Genomic DNA, 18,280 nt, shown 5'->3' with positions numbered 1-18,280 from the left:
TGTGTACTTTGTATACTATACATTGTATACTTAAATAGTACAACTACAACACTACACAGGTTTAATTCTAGACAGTCAATACTGCAGCTGCTGTATCATTATCATATCCCTGGTTTAAAGGATAGGCAAAGCCATGGTCCAGAGACCCCCAAGGGCTTCAGGAAGCATAGCTAGGGGGTCAAAGTTATAGTTACAGGTACTGTAGTTATCATTTAATTTAATTATACCACAGCTGGCACTATTCCCAAAGTACCTGTTATGAAAAATTTATCAACACCTTCTGATTAAAATAGAGCATAATAACCGTACTGTGGTCAATTAAATAATAACTACAACATGTATACTACAACAGCTTTGACCCGGTAACTATGCTTTCCAAACCCCCCTCAATGCTAATATTTATTTATGATAATGATGCAGACGCTGCAGTATTTACCATCCTGAATAAAACCTACATAGTGTTCAGAGGAATTTAATTCCAGTTACTTAACAGAAATCTTCACAAGAGCCAAGGACCCATTTATAACTGCAGCATTCATATACAAGTATTCACACATTCAAAAATTGAGCACAAATATGTACAATTATGTTCATTTATTTGAGTCATTAGAAATTTCTGACTTTTCCAACCACAAAACCCAAACACTGTGGTATATAAAATATAGATTTGAAACATCATCAACAGAGGTTTTGTGGGTCAACATTATTGAGGATTGATTTTTATTAATATTAAATTCAACTGACCATACAATTATGCTCATAGATAAGTAATTAGGGCATGCTATAATAGGAAATTTACTCAACAGGGTGTTATTGGTTATTTTCCAATACCAGCATGTCCTGAAGTATTTTATTTCTCTTATATCACAGCAATATGCCAGTGATTACAATTTGCAATGAATTAAGGAACAACACATCAAAACTTTTTATTCCTTTATACTGTGGTAACGTGTAATGTTGTGGAAGTTCTGTAAAACACAAAAGCAAAAACGTGAAAAGTTAGTTCCTGTTATTTTTTACTTCTAACTTGTCATGTTGTGCCATAAAGTGTTACAAAGCACTGACACTGGAGACCCCTTCCAAAAATGCTAGAAAAACCCCTCTTCACAGAAAACCTAACCACATCCACAATCACACTTTTTTCTAAAAAATAAATAAATAAATAAACTTTTTATGTTGATCATACAAGTTCCTGTGTATGTTGTTACTGTAGACATGATGACATACTAGAATGATTGCATTAATATAAACTTTGCAGCTGGCACTACTATGAGAGCTGCTGTTATAGAAAACTACACTATGTAGGTTTAATTCCAAATAGTCAATACTGCAGCTACTGTATCTTTATCATAACGGTTATTGAAACAAGGATAGGCAAAACCATGGCCCAGAGACCCCCAAGGGCTTCAGAAAGCAAAGCTAGGGAGTCAAAGTTGTTATAGATTTTATAGTTATTATTTATTTCTATTTCTGTTACAGCTACCACTATTGTCAGAGCTGCTGTTATAAAAAACTAATCAACACCTTCTGATTAGAATCAAGCATTTGAGTGTATTGTGGTATAATTAAGTAACTATAACATGTAGGCTATACCAACACGTTTGATCCCACTAGTTATGCTTGCTAATAGGGATTGCATTATATTAAGAGGAATTTCATTCCAGGTACTTAAATGAAATCTTCACAGTGAGTCACTATTTCACAGAAAGATTGTTGGCAAGGACACTCTGTCCCCCTGTCTCTCTCTCTCTCTCTCACACACACACACACACACACACACACACACACACATACTGAGAGAGAGCGAGAGCGAGAGCGAGCGAGAGAGAGAGAGAGTGTGTGTAAAATTCCTGTTTACTCGCTACACACTACTGAAGTTAGCTTGCCTGTGGAGGAAGGAATCAGGCCTTTTCATTGAGATCTTCCGGCCTCCCTCCCCTCCGAGCACACTTTTTGTCAGTGGGCGGAGACTAACTGGAAATGTAATAGAAGTGGATGACGCCTTATAGTTTACAGATTGGCAGCTGTATTGGCCAATCAGAACGGTTTTCCTGCTCTTTCGGTCTCCCGTGGTATGTCCTTGCCCACATTTTTCCTGTGTTACAGAGTATGTTCACCTGGAAGTTTACCACACTGGTTTATTATTTATTTCATTAATTTAGCCAAGCTCTGGTGCTGTGAATTGTATTTAGAAGGTAGAAAGTTGAAAAAGAGCTACCTTGACTAGCTCAAAATATCACGCTCAAGCTATAAAGATGCTACGAAAACACTGAACAGGTAAGATTATAAACACCACTTAGTGTGTGTGTGTGTTTTTGTGTGTGTGTAATGTGTGTGTGTGTGTGTGTGTTTTTTTTAACTAATCCGTATTAATCATGTTGATATGTTTATATACCTGCCTCAGCCATGTTGAACGACTAGCTCCTGTCTTCGCTAGCATGGCCTAGTTGAATGAAGCTGCTAGCTTTTCTAGCACAGCTGGGTTTTGTTTGCTCCCATAAAGCTAGCCAAACTATTTAACTAAATGTAAATAAAAGTGAAAAGTCGAAATTGTCTCTTGTTCTAGTCGGACATTTTTATGCGCCATTTTTTTTTTATCGAGCTCTCCGTCACTGCTTTTTATGGCTTTCCAATCGTCCATTTTCTTTAGAATGTTTAAAACTGTTCGTCTTCTCTGTAAAAACCAATCAACTTCACCAAAAAAATGTCGAGTCGAGAATAAAACGTCTAATATAGGGATGAGAAATGAGTGTCATCTGTTGTTCAGTGGGCTCGTATGCGATCTGTATTACTTATATTTTTATTTCACCATATCCTGTTAGGCTGAAAAGGCAGTTAGCCTTGAAGTATAAGAGAAGTCATTACAATAACGTGTCTTTTGCTGTAATGAATGTTATTCAACCGCATTGTAAGGCTTTGCAGACTAGACCTCCCAGAAGTCAGTGGATAATCTCACATGAATACTGTAGTAGAGTTAGTTCTACCTGAGAACTGCTGCTGTAATCATAAGGACTGTCCTGTGTCCTGTGTTTATCCCAGGACTCTCATTCATCATCCTTTCAACACACTTACTCATGTTTGCTGTTATAATATAGTAGTAGAAGAGTAATGATTTATAATCTCACTATCTAGTGTCACCCAGAACAGAACTGGTTCCCTTTTGTGTCTGGTTCCTCGCAAGGTTTCTTCCTCGTGTCGTCTCCGATAGGTTTTCCTTGCCTCTGTTGCTCGTTAGGGATCCGACTTTATAATATGATTTCTGCAAAGCTGCTTCGTGACAATGTCTACTGTTAAAAAGTGCTCTACGAATAGAGTGAAATTGAAGTCATCAAGGAATTCTGTCATCAAAAGCTCAGACAGCTGATTTGTATTGTGTTCTGAGCATCCTGAGCATTTGAAAGGTTTTCTGTCAGTGTTTTAATGAAGTATGGCGTTGGCATGATTAACCCCATTTAGGGTATTGCCTGTCTTGTGCCCCGAGTTTCCTGGGATAGGTTCCAGGTTCTTCTGCAACCCTGTGTAGGATATGTGGTATAGAAAATAGTTGGAGGGATGGATTGGCATGATGACTTGGCATGACTAGCTGCCTCCCCTGAGCTTGGGATACTGCCTGTGTGGAGTTTTGCATGGTCCCGTGGTGTCCATGTGAGGTTTCCTCAGGGTTCTCTAGTTTCCTCCTACCTCCCAAAAACATCAGCAGGTGAATTGGTTACTCAAATTTGCCCCTAGATGTGAATGTGTAGCGCATGGGGACCTGTGATTGACTGGCATCCCATCCAGGGTGTATTCTTGCCTTGCACCCAGTGTTCCCGGGATCCATCGCAGCCCTGACCAGGATAATGCAGTTATGGAAGATGAATAAGCAAATTGAATAAATGCATGCTGGTCCTTAGGAGTGCGTAGGGAGTCTTTACTGCTCTGAAATGTTGGAATGGTGTGAAATATATGATTTTCCTATCCAACCCACTGCAGTATTTCAGGTTTGATGTCTATACCTTTTAATTAATTAATTAATTAAATTTTAAAAAAGGCTATGCCTTAGGGCTGGGCGGTATGACAAAAATATCATATCGTGATACTTGAGGACATTTCTGTGATATACGATGCGTATCATAATGTATAATTTAGCTAACGATCTGTCTGCAGTAGTAAAATAAACAAAAACCCGCTAAACTGAGTTTGAGGATACTTCTCTTTAATCCCTACAAAGACCAAGAAGATTAAGTTAAATAAAAAAATTGTCAAATCAAAGGCATCCATTCAGTACTGTTTAATTTGTAATTATTCAAAAAGTTTTTTAAAAATACCAACGATATCACCGAAAAGTGTATCGCGTAATAATTTATGACCATATAAATATTATATTGACATATCGCCCAGCCCTACTATACCTTCTTGTAAGCATGGCATTGTTGCTGTGATGTTTCCTATAAATTGGCAGCAGAAATCAGCTTGTTTACTAAGAGAATATCAGCTAATCAGTAACATGCTAAGCTCTGATATCGTACTGAAAACACGTCACACATTCAGTTTGTTTTAACACACTACAAGGTACGAAGCAGTCACAATGTGCCGCAATATAACCGCTTGTGTGCTTTTTTTTTTGTTGTTGTTCTAAATTTTGTATTTATTGTGCAGTGTTGTTAAAAAAGACCACTGTTTTAAAAAATTTAGGCATTACAAGGCATCGTAATTTCCACTTGCTGTATTACCTGTCACTGAAATGTTAATACTTTCTTGCCTTTTAACAGCAGGATGTTTTAGAAGAACTGAAGTTTTGAAAGAATATGCTAGTTGTGTTATTATGGAGACTTTTCTGATCGATTTTATTTATTTTATTTTATTTTTACCTTAGTTTTGGTGGGAAATGTTGATTCAGTGTGCGTGATTTGGAAATGCAGTTATGAAACCGCTTAAGGGTAACACGTTTAATCAAGTGGAACTGTGTGTGCCTAAATTAAGTAACAGTGGTTGAAACGATGTTGGGTTTGCATGTAAATTAGTAAGAGCTGTGTTGCTTTTCTACGTGTAGTTGTTTCTTCTTTTTTCCTTTAAAGTTGGTAAGCCACTTTATAGACATCATACTGTAGGTAATAGAAATTATACAGGGATTTTTCTCATTGAACTTTTCTTGCAAACAGACCTTACCACAACATGATCGCTTCCATTCTTGCAACGTATACAGCTTCAAATTTCTTTTGCAGACGCTGACAGCCGACATCATGAAGCAGAAGTTGCTACAATTGTTCGGGCTCGTCTTTTTTCTTCCCTTTGGCTGTGCATACGGTAAACAAGTGGGGCTAGATAACCTTTTTTAAAAAAATGTAAAAAATAAATCTATTTATCTCTTTGAGATAAATTTATAGCATAGTGTGAGTTCCAAAGTTCAGAATGTTTAGTTCTGTTTAATTTTTTAATTTTTTTTAATTAAATTGATTGAAGTTCATGCTAAATGTAATTGTTCTCTCCATCTCCAGGTTTCTATAATGGCTGTGCAAAAATCTATCCAGACTCTACACGAAATATTCCAGTAGAACTGGGGAAGGATTTCACAGCGATCTGTAATCTTTCTGAAGATTCAATATACAGCGCCGATGATATCACATGGTTCTTCGGAAATGTTACTCTTCCTCGGGAGTCTTACAAAAAACTAAACAAATCGGTCGTTGCTGTTACCGTGAATGTCAGTCGTGACATGAACAACCCGTTGAAATGTAAAGCCACTAAACAGGATTTCTCATTTGAAGAACCATGCATTTATGGCATCTTCCTTGATAAAGGATGTAAGTATTTCTTTTTGTTTTCATAACTGTGTCTTTTAATCAGCTTGTAGGACCATTTAGAAATACAAGGTCAAAACTTTGTGGCTCCAAGTGTTCCAATAATGAAATCCATATTCAGGTATTAAGTATGAATTACGTCCACATGACTTCAGTGCTAATACATGAAAAAGAAAAGGCAACTCTACAGTTATCAGCACTGTCTTGGTGTGGAAATACATGACTAAAAATAGCCCCAGGAGTGGTTTTACTCTCATGCAAAGGGGAAGAGGTTAGTTTAGATGTAATGCTTGTGGGATAAAGGAATAGCAAAAACCTTTTTTTTGTTTTGTTTTATAATGGCCACTGTTGTCAAATGAAGTATTTTTTTTTCTCCTGTTTATTCATTCACTGGTTTATTAAATATAATGTGCAAATATCTTTACTGACCTTATATTGTTATAAGCATCTGTTTCTACTGAGCTCAAATGAAGTTCTTTAACCCAACATGATTTTCACACCTATTGTGAAAGTCACAACTCTCACGCCGCTGCTACAGGCCAAAACATTGTGCTGACATTAGTAAAGTAAAGCTTTTTCTGTGCATTCAGTGTTTCTGTTCATTATTTCTTGATCTATCAACATACAAACAGGGGCTCTGCTACTAAGAGGAGGAAAATGTAATAGCAGATTTAAAAAAAAAAAAATTATGCCACATTGAAGACATTTTTCCCTCTCTCTGGTTAATTAAATATCCGTTCATTCAAACTCATGGATATTCATTTTCAAATAATAAAATTAGACAAAAGGCACATCTAGTACTGATAAATGTATCAAGCATAGATCCATTTAGTAGTGCAGTTGCGAAACCAGACAAATGAAAATGGAGATAAAGAAATTTGTAGGAATATAAGATGGATGAAAAAACATATTTCACAACTCTTCATACTCCTAATTAAAGATACCGTCCAAACGATGGTTTGTAGGGTGATGTAAAACAAGCTCTTCGAGTGTCCGATTGGCAGACTGCGCCTTGAAAAAAAACCTAGGCTTGTCTTGTCGTTTAATTATCATTTAATTGTCAGAACGGGCTGCATTGGTGTGGATTGGAATAGCTGCACTAAACAAAAAGAAGAATTCAGTAAAACTGATCATTTTTAGCAAGTCCCATGAGATTATCATAAATTGTGATTGAATGTTTGTGTTAAATACTTACACATTAAAAGCGTTTACATTTTTTGTCTTTAACAATGTTGTGATGGTCATGTCTTTCAGATCCTCCCTTAAAGCCAAAGGATCTGAATTGTATCGCTCACCAAGATGGCAACATTATTTCTCCTGAACTGATATGTTCATGGGATCCAGGGACAAGGGACCCCATTATTAGCACCAACTATACACTATATACAAAGTACGTCTGTTTGCATGAAAATTAAAAGAACTTTAAAATTATTTTGCTTGATCGCATTTTTGTTCTGTTTTCCACTAATTGTGCATTTCTTAGTAGGGCTTTTACCATACTAAGTGCTAGAAGTAACAAGTATTCAACACGCAGCCTCATCATCAATTTTGGGACCTTCCCCAATCACTTGCACTTAACGGTCTGGGTAGAAGCACAGAACAACCTGGGGACTGTGACATCAGACGAACTGTCTGTTGACTCAGAATCTTTTGGTATGTGATTTAAATTAAAAAAAAAAGTAATGAGAGAAGTTTTGTCTTTCTTATACAGTTTAAAATAAATGATTGTCTCTTCTTCAAGCAAAACCAAATCCACCTGCACATGTAAGAGTTATCCCAGAGGATGGTTTCCCCACATCTTTGATGGTGAACTGGACACATCCAATTCATGAAACAGTCTTCAAGCTCAGATACCACATCAGATACTGCCAAGCAGGTTGCAGTGTTTGGAAAGAGGTAAGGACACAGGAAGGAGACCTGTCTCTTCCAAGTAGAGCTGTACTTAACATGTTATAAAAAAAGATAAATCCTTAGCACCAAAACAGCTTAAGACTAATTTCCACATGGCTTGATATTCCATACATGGCAAGCTTTAGTATCTAATGCTTTTTTTCCAGCTTGACCTTGATCATTGTTGCCCTTTTATGAACATTTTAAATATTTGTAAAGTTGTTGAACCTACTCGTGGTTTATGAGAAGGAGAATTTCTCAATGTTCTTTCGGTACATTTGTTTTGCTTTCGTTCCAGGCAGTAACTGAATTCTGTTTCTATTTGGTAGGGAAGAGTGTTTACACGTTTCAACACATTGTTGAAAGCTCATTGTCAAAATTTGCAGACTTTCGGTTGTTTGCAATGAATAAATTAAACAAAAGCAATTGAAATAGATCAACACAACGAACTTTCAAGTGGTTTCCCCAAATTCAACTGAAAATGCAACTTATAATGATTTCTCCAGTTTCAAAATTATTCAACCCCTTCATGGGAAGTATCTTTAATACTTAGTAGAGCACCCTTTTGCTGTTATGACCTGCTACAAACAAGATGCATAGCTTCTGGCAACGTTCCTGAGGAATTTTAGCCCATTCCTCATGAGCAATGGCCTCCAGTTCAGTAATATTCTTGGGTTTGCGTGCCACATCCGCCTTCTTCAAATGCCTCTAGAGATTTACTATGGGGTTCAAGTCAAGTGACTGTGATGGCCCTGTAGAATCTTCCAGGACGTCTTCTGCAACCAAGTCTTGGTGGAATTGAAGGTATGCTTGGGATCATTGTCCTGTTGAAAGGTCCAATGACACCCAAGCTTCAGCTTCCTCACAGATGGCACCGAGCCACCACCATGCTTGACTGAAGAAAGAACACTCTGTTCATATACTTCTTCCTCCAGACATAACGCTGATCCATCGTGCCGAAAAGTTCCAGTTTTGTTTCATCGCGCCACAGAACAGAATGCCAAAACTTCTGTGGCTTATTTATATGATTTTGAGCGAGTTTTCTTGTGCTTTTGGGTCAGTAGCAGTGTACGTCCTGGAGTACTGGCATGGAAACCTTCTGCGTTTAGTACTCGCCTTACTGTGCTCACTGAAACCTCAGTGTCTGTTTCCACCAAGTCTTGCTGCAGGTCTTTTGCAGTCACTCGAGCGATTTTCACAACCTGCCTTCTCAGAAATCTGCTTGCAGCTGTAGATAGCTTCCTTTTTCTTCCCTGTGCAGGTTATTTAATATGTTTTCTACCCCTAGCCAGTTCAGGTATTTCATAAATTTTCTGCCCCTAGCCAGTTCAGGAATTTCATGTGTTCCAGCTCAAGCACACCTGGTGTAACCAATGAAGCCCTTGATTAGTTTCATCAGATATGCTTGAGACAACAACTGTTTTGCATATTTGTGTTGTTGTGAGGGATTCTATTCAGGGGGTTGAATAATTTTGAAACTGGAGAAATCATTATAAGTTGCATTTTCAGTTGAATTTGGGGAAAACACTTGAAGCATTCGTTCTGTTGAACTAATTCAATTGCTTTTGTTTGATTTATTCATTGCAAACAGCTGAAAGTCTGTAAATTTTGACAATAAACCTGATTTGCAATGGGGGTTGAAGAATTTTGATTACAACTGTAAATGGGCCACAGACACTAGTTGTTAATCTTGCACAGATGTTTTATGCTTTCTTTTTAACACTGTGAACCCGAACCAAAAGTAACGCTTGTCCATGTTATAGCACTGCATAAGAACACGGTTTTTATTCTACCTTAGCATTACAATTTTTGACTGAATCTTTCTACTTTATGCAGTTTTCAGGTTGTTTTTTTTTTTAAGAATTGTATTTGCAAGATAATCCACTGCAGTAAAATGAACTATTGCAATGATTATATCTTCTAGAGGTCTGTAATCTGAGTGGTGCCTGGCCTCGTATCAGACATGTATCTAATCTAGAATCATGTATAAAATAGATATGGAAAGTTTGTAGTTTTGTATAGTTCAGACAGTTCAGAATCAGAATCGAAGTTTGTACTCTGAATGAATATAGTGTCGATTTTAACCATGTGCTTTCAGATACTCGAGAATTCAACCAGAGCTTACATTGAGTCCTACAGACTGCAGTTTCTTCAGCCTTACACGGATTATGTGGTGCAGGTGCGCTGCATTCATCATAAAAGTTTGGGCTACTGGAGTGATTGGAGTCCAAATGCAACAGCTCGTACCCCAGAACACTGTGAGTCACTGCTGAATATATTTCCCTGCTTTAGAACAACTATGGACAGCCAAAAACATGAGAAATATAGATACTTCCTAGTAAGAGCAATAAAGTTGTTTATTTTTACTTAATATAAACTCCATTGTGGTGGTGTGTATGCATTCATTGCTGGGAATTGATTTTTGTTTTGTTTATTTAACTTTGGGTATTACTGGATCTGTGTTGTATTTGCTTCATTGCCAGAGACTAAACAAAGTCTTTTAAATGATGTGTTTGTTCATGCTATTTTTCTAATATGGCCCTGTTTGCTTAGTTCCTTCTAGCGGACCAGATCTCTGGAGAGTCTATGAAGAGGGTTCCGATAACACTGTTGTTAAGCTGATTTGGAAGGTGAAATGGTTAAATTGATGTGTCTCTGTTGTATAGCTTCTGTTAATTACCATTAGAGTGTAGAACCCACTACACTGGATTGTTAATGATCAATAGTGTGAATATTTCATGCATGCCCATTTTCTGTCCCAGGATCCTGAGCAGTCCAATGGCAAAATACTGGGGTTTAATGTTACATTTGATGAAGATGGACGTTCTGAGACCCATGTTGTCCGTTCCAAAGAGCTTAAGTTCTCCCTAAAGGGAGAAAAGGCTTCAATCAAAGTTACTGCATATAATTCAGTAGGAGCTTCACATGAGTCCACTTTAATGATCCCAAGACCTGGAATAAGTATGTGAACATTTAGCCTTGTTTGTTCTACTGAAAAAAGAAAAAAAAAAGTTACACTGAGGCAATATGCACTCTGATATTTATTTTTATTTCTTTTGTTACCTCTATTGAATGATTATTAATTTATTTAACTGTTTAATCAATCAATTAAGACATACTGTTTATTAGAAAACATTTTGATTGTTCTAATAATAGTAATGGTTCTAGTAATATTAATGGTAGAGGGGTATTATTACACTGTTTGACTAAAAGTTTTTGGACACCTGACCATCCCATTTCAGATTTAGTCCCCCTTTGTTGTTCTAATAACCTCCACTCTTCTGGGAAGTCTTTTCACTAGATTTTGGATCATGGCTGTGGGGATTTGCGCATTCAACCACAAGAGCGTTAGTGAGGTCGGGCATTGATGTTAGGTGAGGAGGTCTGGGGTGCAGTCGGCGTTCTAGTTCATCCCAAAGGTTTTCAGTGGGGTTGAGGTCATCACTCTGTGCAGGACAATCCAGTTCTTCCGTTCCAAAATTGGCAACCCATATCTTCATGGATCTTGCTTTGTTCACAGGGGCATTGTCATGCTGGAACAGCTTTGGGCCTCTTAGTTCCAGTGAAGGGAAATTGTAATGCTACAGCATAAAAAGACAGTCTATACAATTGTTTGCTTCCAGCTTTGTGGCTACAGTTTGGAGAAGAACCACATATGGGTGTGATGGTCAGGTGTCCACAAACATTTGGCAATATAGTGTGTATTTTAAGAGTTAATACAACAGTATACAGTATCTTTCTGTCTCTCTTACTATACTGTCACAGAAGCATTTCAAAGGGTTATGTTGTGTTTCTTATTAATGATAAATGTTGTTAAATAATTTTTTTTTATCCCTAAATATAAACTGTTAATATCAGTATGTGATAAAAGCATAATTGATGGTATAAAGAAATTCATGTTTGAATTCACATTGCACTATATATTTAAGTTATGATGATTTCTGTTGCAGAGCTGCATCCCGGAGTGAAAGGTGTGAATTACTCAGTGCAGGATGGGCAGCTGTGTGTGAATTGGCTTGCACCCTCTCAACGGCGTCCCTTCCCAACGGCGTATGTAATAGAATGGGTTTCTGTGCCTAATAAAGAGATGGGCTGGCAAAGAGTGTTGGGGAATGTCAGTAATGTCTTCTTGAAAGGTGATTACCTCTAAACGCAGACTTGTGATTTGTGATGTGATTTTGCAGTAATGAGCAGTGAATACTTAAAAGCAAACCAATAACATTAGGTTTTCAATACTTTTACCAATCAGTCCACATGGCCACCATTTTCATGTGTTTGAACGTATTTGAGTACTAATCATCAGCAATTATCATAATAATATAATATTACATCATGTGAGCTTACTGACAGATGGTGTCAAGTTAATATCGGACAGTTGAAAATATCTTCACAGCTGTCAGTCATTCCATATTAATATGCTTATTGGCTTATTTCACATTTTATTGGGGATGAACAGAAAGCTCGTTTGGTGTACTTTTGAGCTTATATATATATATACACACACACACATATAATGTTTGTGTGAGTATATGTGTGTGTAATATATATCTTATTATATAATCAGAGTAAACGTCACTGGATTTCATGACCGTGTAAGATTGAAGATTAATTAGCATCAAATGTGTATGTTTCTAAGTGCACTCTGAACAATATAATGCTTGTTATAACTGTTATAGTTTTATGAAGCTTGATTAACTAAATTTTGTGTTTGAACTATTTAGAGTTGAAGCCATTCAAACGCTACAACGTCTCAGTCAACCCAATTTATCGGGTCAGACACTTCGACTCTCCAGGGACACAATATACTATTCAAGCCTATCTCGAGCAAGGACGTATGTATATATATGTATATATATATATTTTCACATTTTTTATTTTTACATGCCTTTTACACATTTTCCAATGATCATGTGAGTTTAATATGTAACCTTTTATTTCCTTTTGGATTCACTGCTAGTGTAGTGAAATTTGAATGTAACTTGTGCATTGATCAAGATATAGAACATTTGCCCGATTCAACTTTGTTAACATGTCAATCTTTTTAAAACTCCAGCTCCTCTGAAAGGCCCAGATGTTAATGTGACTGCAACAGGGAAAACCAGCGCTCAACTAAACTGGAACGAGATTCCTATTGATGATCAGCAGGGCTTTCTCACCAATTACACCATTTTCTACAAGACAGGAAACAATTGGCAATGTAAGGCGAATCAGTTCTGATTGCTGATGCATCTTTGCTTTGCTTTCTAGTTTGTTGTTGCGTGTAGTTGCACAGTTTCATTGAAGAACGTGGATCAGTATTTAGTGTAAAGAAGTGCAAAGACCTTTTGTGGCTAATGATCTAATCTGTTCGGCAGCTGTTGGAGTTCCGTCTAACACCTACTCGTACAAGCTGACTACACTGGCTAGTGATCGTCATTACGTTGTACACATCATGGTGTCCAACCAGAAGGGCTCAAAAAATGGATCTGAATCCAGTTTCTACACCAGAAAATATGGTATGTAGTCTTTTAAGATTCCTGATTTTCTATCATTTTTGTTACATTATGTTACATGTGTCTTGGTTAAATTATGGGTGAAATTCCAGTGTTTAGTCAAAACAAGTTTGCTTGTACGTTGCAATTTGGACACACACATGATAGATGCTGAAACGTGCAGGTGGAAAATTCATGATTCATCGGTTTTAAAATGAGCTCACAAGAAGGGTGTGAATTTCAGGTGTGAAGTTGATGTTACACTCTTGACACACTATAAAGTGGTAGTTTCCATGACAAGTAGAAAAGAAAATAGCATTTAACATTTTTAAGATTTTTTTGTATGTGACACTAATAATACTGTGTGTGTGTGTGTGTGTGTGTGTGTGTGTGTGTGTGTGTGTGTGTGTGCGTGTGTTGTTTCAACTTGCACATTTTAGATGATGGTGAAATAGACCTGATTGTCGTTATTGTGTGCTTGAGCTTCCTGTTCTTTGTAGTTTTCACAACGGTCCTCATCATCAGGAAGAAAGAATTGTGAGTCACCACACACATGTAATAACATAATTTTGAAAGAGAAAGTAGAAAACTAGCAGCGTTAAACAGAAATATAAAAGCATAAGATACTTTAGCAGATTTATTTGTATAACTGGCTATATTATATTGCTCACAACACACACACTATCTATGTGTGTGTATATGTATGTATTTACAGTGTATACTATATATTCAGGGATTACAGTTATACTGTATGTTTAAAAATAGATTCTTGTCTTTGTTTTAATAATGTGTATATAAAATAAAACACTAGCTTAATGTTTTTAAATGCCCAAGAAATCATTAAAAATGGCCTAAAATGTCTACATTTACATCCCATAAGGTTCCATCAATATAGAAAATATGACCTCATTCCATCCAAAAAAGCTGTCGGTAATATCATGTACCAGTTAACGTAGTGTGATTTCAGAAGATTTTCCTATTCTTTTCTTCACATATCTCAACTTTTTATGAAACCGGGGTTGTGATTATTGTTTGTGACTTAAAAAAAAAATTAACAGTACACAAAACCTATCAAAATATACTATTCAATAACAATCATGATTTTATCCATGACTAACATTAGCTGTCGAGCTTAGCTCGCATGTTCAGAGTTTCCATTTACCACATCAAGCTGAAACAACTTGCGTATCGGACATAATTGCTTCGAATCTGCTTAACCCATTTTATATCACAAACTAGGTCATATTTACAAGTATTCTCTGCTTTAAATGGAAAATGTGGGTTTAGCACTGTGTTATCATTTAAACATGAATTTATATAAACAGTCAGCCATTCAAAGGGCTGTAATCGTTTTAAAAATCAGCTTTTTTGAGTTTGGGTTAAATATATAATGTTTCTAAACTGGGTTATAGATCTGATAACTGACTGTAGCCTAAGCTGTAACGTCTTGGTTTATGTCTTACATTTTGTTGCTTGCTTACCTCTTTTCAAGGTTAAAGAGGCGTTTCTGGCCACAGGTCCCCAACCCGTCTCACAGCACTATTGCTAACTGGTCACCTGACTGTCCCAACAAGGTTCGTGAACTATAAACTCTAAATTATACATTCTCCAGGTTGTAGTAGTAGCTCAATCTGACTGGACTTCTTGAAGAATTTGCCATCAGAGGGTTCTGTGTACACAACTCGTAAGCAATAAAGTGATTCCGATTCATGAGAAGGCTATAACGCGAATCAAACTCATTTTTGTGCGTACGAAGCTAACTAGCTCTTTGCTCTCCCTCAGCCGGACACTCCGAAAGAAAGCATCCTGGCGGAGGTGAGCGTGGTGGAGGTGGACACGGATGACGGAAAGTCCCTGTGCGATGAGGATAAGGCAGTGATGCCTCTGAAGAAGTACTTTTCGGAGGAGCGCAGCAGCGGCATCGGTGGATCGTCTGGCATGTCCACTCCGCGCCAGAGCGTGTCCTCCAATGACGAGGCCGACTCGGGCCAAACCACGGCCAGCACCGTGCAGTACTCTGCCGTAGTGAGCAGCGGCTATAAAGGCCAGACTCCTGGCACTCAGGCGTCAGTGTTCTCTCGTTCCGAATCGACCCAGCCGCTACTGGAATGTGAGGAAAACCCAGAGCACCTGTCCGAGGCCAGCGGCCACCAAACGAACTCCTACTTCAAACGACATAAAGGCAACGAGCAGCTGCACATGGATGAAGGAGAGGAGCCTAGCTTTGGCTCTCTGAGCTTTAGTCCAATGGAGGAGGAGGACTCGCCCACTCTGACCGAGGATCCTCCAGGTCCTGCCTCCGGTTACATGCCCCAACAGAGTGGCTACCGGCCACAGTAAGAGGACAAAAACACTATCAGTGTTCGCGCAATCCTGTGCCTTCTTCTGGTGAACCAAATTTTTTTTTTTTTTTTTTTTTTTCAATGTTTTAAAGCCCATATAAGTTTCACACTCACTGCTGCTAAATTTAAGAAACTGGCTGTCTCATGGCTGTGTTTCAGTTTTCAGATAAAATTATACTGGTGCCATGTTAAACATCCGCATATCTACTGGCAATGACGGTTTCATTTTGTTTATTGACACTTTTTTGTAATTTGAATACTTGTAGGTTGCTTTTGTAATGTTACACATTCTATGGGTTTAAAGCATATACAGTACCCTCCAGAATTATTGGCTCTCATGAAAATGAGCAAAATATCTATAACATTCAATAAGCGTTTTCTTTTCAACTAAAACATGCAAGGACATTGTATTAGTTTATAGTTTACAACTTTTTCACCCCAAAGAAAAGTCTCTTCCTGTAGTATCTAGACTTGAAGAGAACCTTGGTTTTTGCAAAACATGGATTTTGTTTCTTTTATCATACGTGTTTATTTAGACGTCTGTTTGGCTCATCATCTTGCTGAAAGCTCAATCGGCGGCCATGTCTTATCCTCCTGGCAGAGGCAACCATGTTTTGGCCTGAAATGTTCTGGTACTTTATGATGCCATCAGTCTTCCCAGCAGCCTCTTAACCACCAGCCACAAAACAGCATGAAAGCTTCAGTGATACACCTCCATATTTCCCAGCAGATATCGGGTGCTTTTCCCTTCTATGCAGTCCCTTTCTTTCACCAGACATGCTGATCATGTGCATGAGCAAAAACGTTTGATCTCCTCTGATTACAGCACATGATGTCAATTGTGGTTTAATGATGCTTGGTGAAGTTGAGCAGCTGCGTTATGTGAGCTGTTCTCAGGAGGGGTTTCTTTCTTGCAACGCTTCCAAACAGGTTTCTCGTATTTTACAAGAATCAGCTCAACTGTTCAGTTCTCAAACTGAGATCTTTTAGGATCTTTTCCTCCACCCCATTTTACGGGAGAACAGTGTGTTTTTTGGTCCCGTTCCTGTCACATTTCATACCATTTCAAACATTATGGCCATAACGACCTTTTATTTCTAACTACCTTTTTCTTTGTGTAGCAACCATCTGTCTTTTTATTATTTTTTTTTTCATAGTAGTTTCAAGTATATTTGGCATGTGTACAAAATGTCAGTGACAATTATACGGTGAAATACTTGTGAGGCTCAGGTACTCTACAGCTGTGCAATATGGGAAATAATATACATCAGCAAATAAAGGTGGGAGGAAAGAGGGGGGAAAGAGATTATTTACAAATACAAAATAATTACAAACTGTGCAGAATATATTATGATGTATGGTATGTATGCCTAGTTAGTATGTAAGTAAAGTGCAGATCCTGTGACTGTAAACACTGGAATATCTGCAGTCAGAGTGCAAGAGGTAGGAAAATAAATAGCAGCTGTGTGCAGTTGTAAGGTTTGAGCAGTCCTCTATAGCTATCAGAGAGTATAAAAAGCAGATGAAGCAGCAGCACAAAGTAGCATTTAGAAATGTACAATTAAATTAGATGTAGTAGTGTGTAATAAATATGATCAATATACCAATATACTTTATTCAGAATCCTGATGGCCTGAAGGTAGAAACTGTGCTTCAGCCTGCTGGTTCTGGATTGGTAATGGATGATGAAGGGATTTTACAATCCTATAAAATATACCACCCAGAGAAACAGGGTCATGGTTAAAGTTTCTCAAGAGTGACAGTTTCTTGGCATTTATTTGAAATATTCTTTCAGGATGTCAGTAATATTGGCAAATATTTTTGAGAGAAAAAAATATATTATTTTTAAAGTGCTGTAATGACTTTTATTATTTGTTTTGTAGAACAAAATATTTCCTCTTATTGTTGTAAGTTTTGAATTGTATGTAATATTTCTTTTCTACAATAAGTCCTGCTTTTTTTTTTTTTTTTTTTTTTAAATGAAGGGTGCCAATATTTCTGGAGGGCACTGTATAAGAACAGGGCTGACCATTCAATTCTTAATCCCCTTGCAAATATTTGCTCTAAAAGAGTAAGATGATGAGATTTATTTCAAGAAGGCTTTGTGTTCACACAGTTACTGATTTACCTTTATTTGGTTTAAAGGGCTTGGAATTTATTTTGAAAAGCTTTTTATTATTTTTGAAGTTTCTTCATGTTCTTCCTGCAGCTTAGGTTGATTTAATCGTGGTCCGTATATGGCTGCGACCATGAGTTGGTTGTTTTGGAACATTTCACATACATTTGTTGGACAACCGCCAGTACTGACTCCCAGAGATTTCAGAAGTACTGGCACCCAGGGTGCGTATCAAGGAAAAGTGAAAACTGAATCTAGGATTTTGAGTGTATTTCTCAAGTATTATTGCACTTTCTGCCACTTGCTATGGAGCTTCAGCCAGTATTTTTTAGGATGTCTATATTCCACATGGATAAACATTGTGTATCTGTGTACATAAAAAAACAACACTACATTAAGTTTGAAGTTAGAGAGCAAGAGACCTGTTTAATGCATGCTTTTTCACATATCTCTTTCCAGTATCGTGTGAAAAGTCATCACTGACATTACACTTTGTAGTAACCATATGAGAAATAAAGGCTCATTTATCAAACTCAATCTTCCTGCTTTTTGAGTCCATACATGCTTCAGAGAGGATCACAGAAACACAGCCAGAGGTAACAAGTGTAATAGAGGCCATTTGCAACAAAATACATGTGGCCAGTACTATAGAAGATACAGACAAGGCCTTTTTATGTAGTA

The 18,280-nt window shown here is 37.4% G+C and overlaps 1 protein-coding gene across 2 annotated transcripts; it reads left to right on the top strand.

Moving 5' to 3' along the window:
- Positions 1 to 1,945: 1,945 nt before the first annotated feature.
- On the top strand, positions 1,946 to 18,131 carry LOC128620196 (interleukin-6 receptor subunit beta). Of its 2 annotated transcripts, none has more exons than XM_053644936.1 (16): positions 1,946 to 2,277; positions 5,205 to 5,286; positions 5,478 to 5,783; positions 7,035 to 7,170; positions 7,264 to 7,433; positions 7,522 to 7,676; positions 9,769 to 9,928; positions 10,224 to 10,300; positions 10,433 to 10,631; positions 11,621 to 11,806; positions 12,392 to 12,502; positions 12,724 to 12,867; positions 13,025 to 13,165; positions 13,582 to 13,678; positions 14,634 to 14,715; positions 14,924 to 18,131. In XM_053644936.1, exons 2-16 carry the CDS (start codon positions 5,223 to 5,225, stop codon positions 15,479 to 15,481), a joined length of 2,586 nt encoding a protein of 861 aa, XP_053500911.1. In that variant the 5' UTR covers positions 1,946 to 2,277; positions 5,205 to 5,222; the 3' UTR covers positions 15,482 to 18,131. The 2 variants fall into 2 exon arrangements, with proteins under 2 accessions (XP_053500911.1, XP_053500912.1); XM_053644937.1 differs by having other exon boundaries at positions 1,949 to 2,277; positions 7,267 to 7,433.
- The last annotated feature ends 149 nt before the right edge of the window (positions 18,132 to 18,280 follow it).

This window comes from Ictalurus furcatus, chromosome 16 (genome assembly GCF_023375685.1).
Source record: "Ictalurus furcatus strain D&B chromosome 16, Billie_1.0, whole genome shotgun sequence".
Taxonomy (NCBI): Eukaryota; Metazoa; Chordata; class Actinopteri; order Siluriformes; family Ictaluridae; genus Ictalurus; species Ictalurus furcatus.
The sequence above is the reverse complement of the archived record's forward strand: the minus strand, read 5'-3'. Positions and strand labels throughout refer to the sequence as shown.

What these genes read in the sequence shown, in the direction of transcription:
- LOC128620196 (XM_053644936.1), top strand. Translation starts at nt 5,223, where the DNA reads ATGAAGCAGAAGTTGCTACAATTGTTCGGGCTCGTCTTTTTTCTTCCC. An exon ending in GATCCCAAGACCTGGAATAA is followed by an intron (nt 10,632 to 11,620) that starts GTATGTGAACAT and finishes TTTCTGTTGCAG; the next exon opens with AGCTGCATCCCGGAGTGAAA. An exon ending in CAGTAATGTCTTCTTGAAAG is followed by an intron (nt 11,807 to 12,391) that starts GTGATTACCTCT and finishes TGAACTATTTAG; the next exon opens with AGTTGAAGCCATTCAAACGC.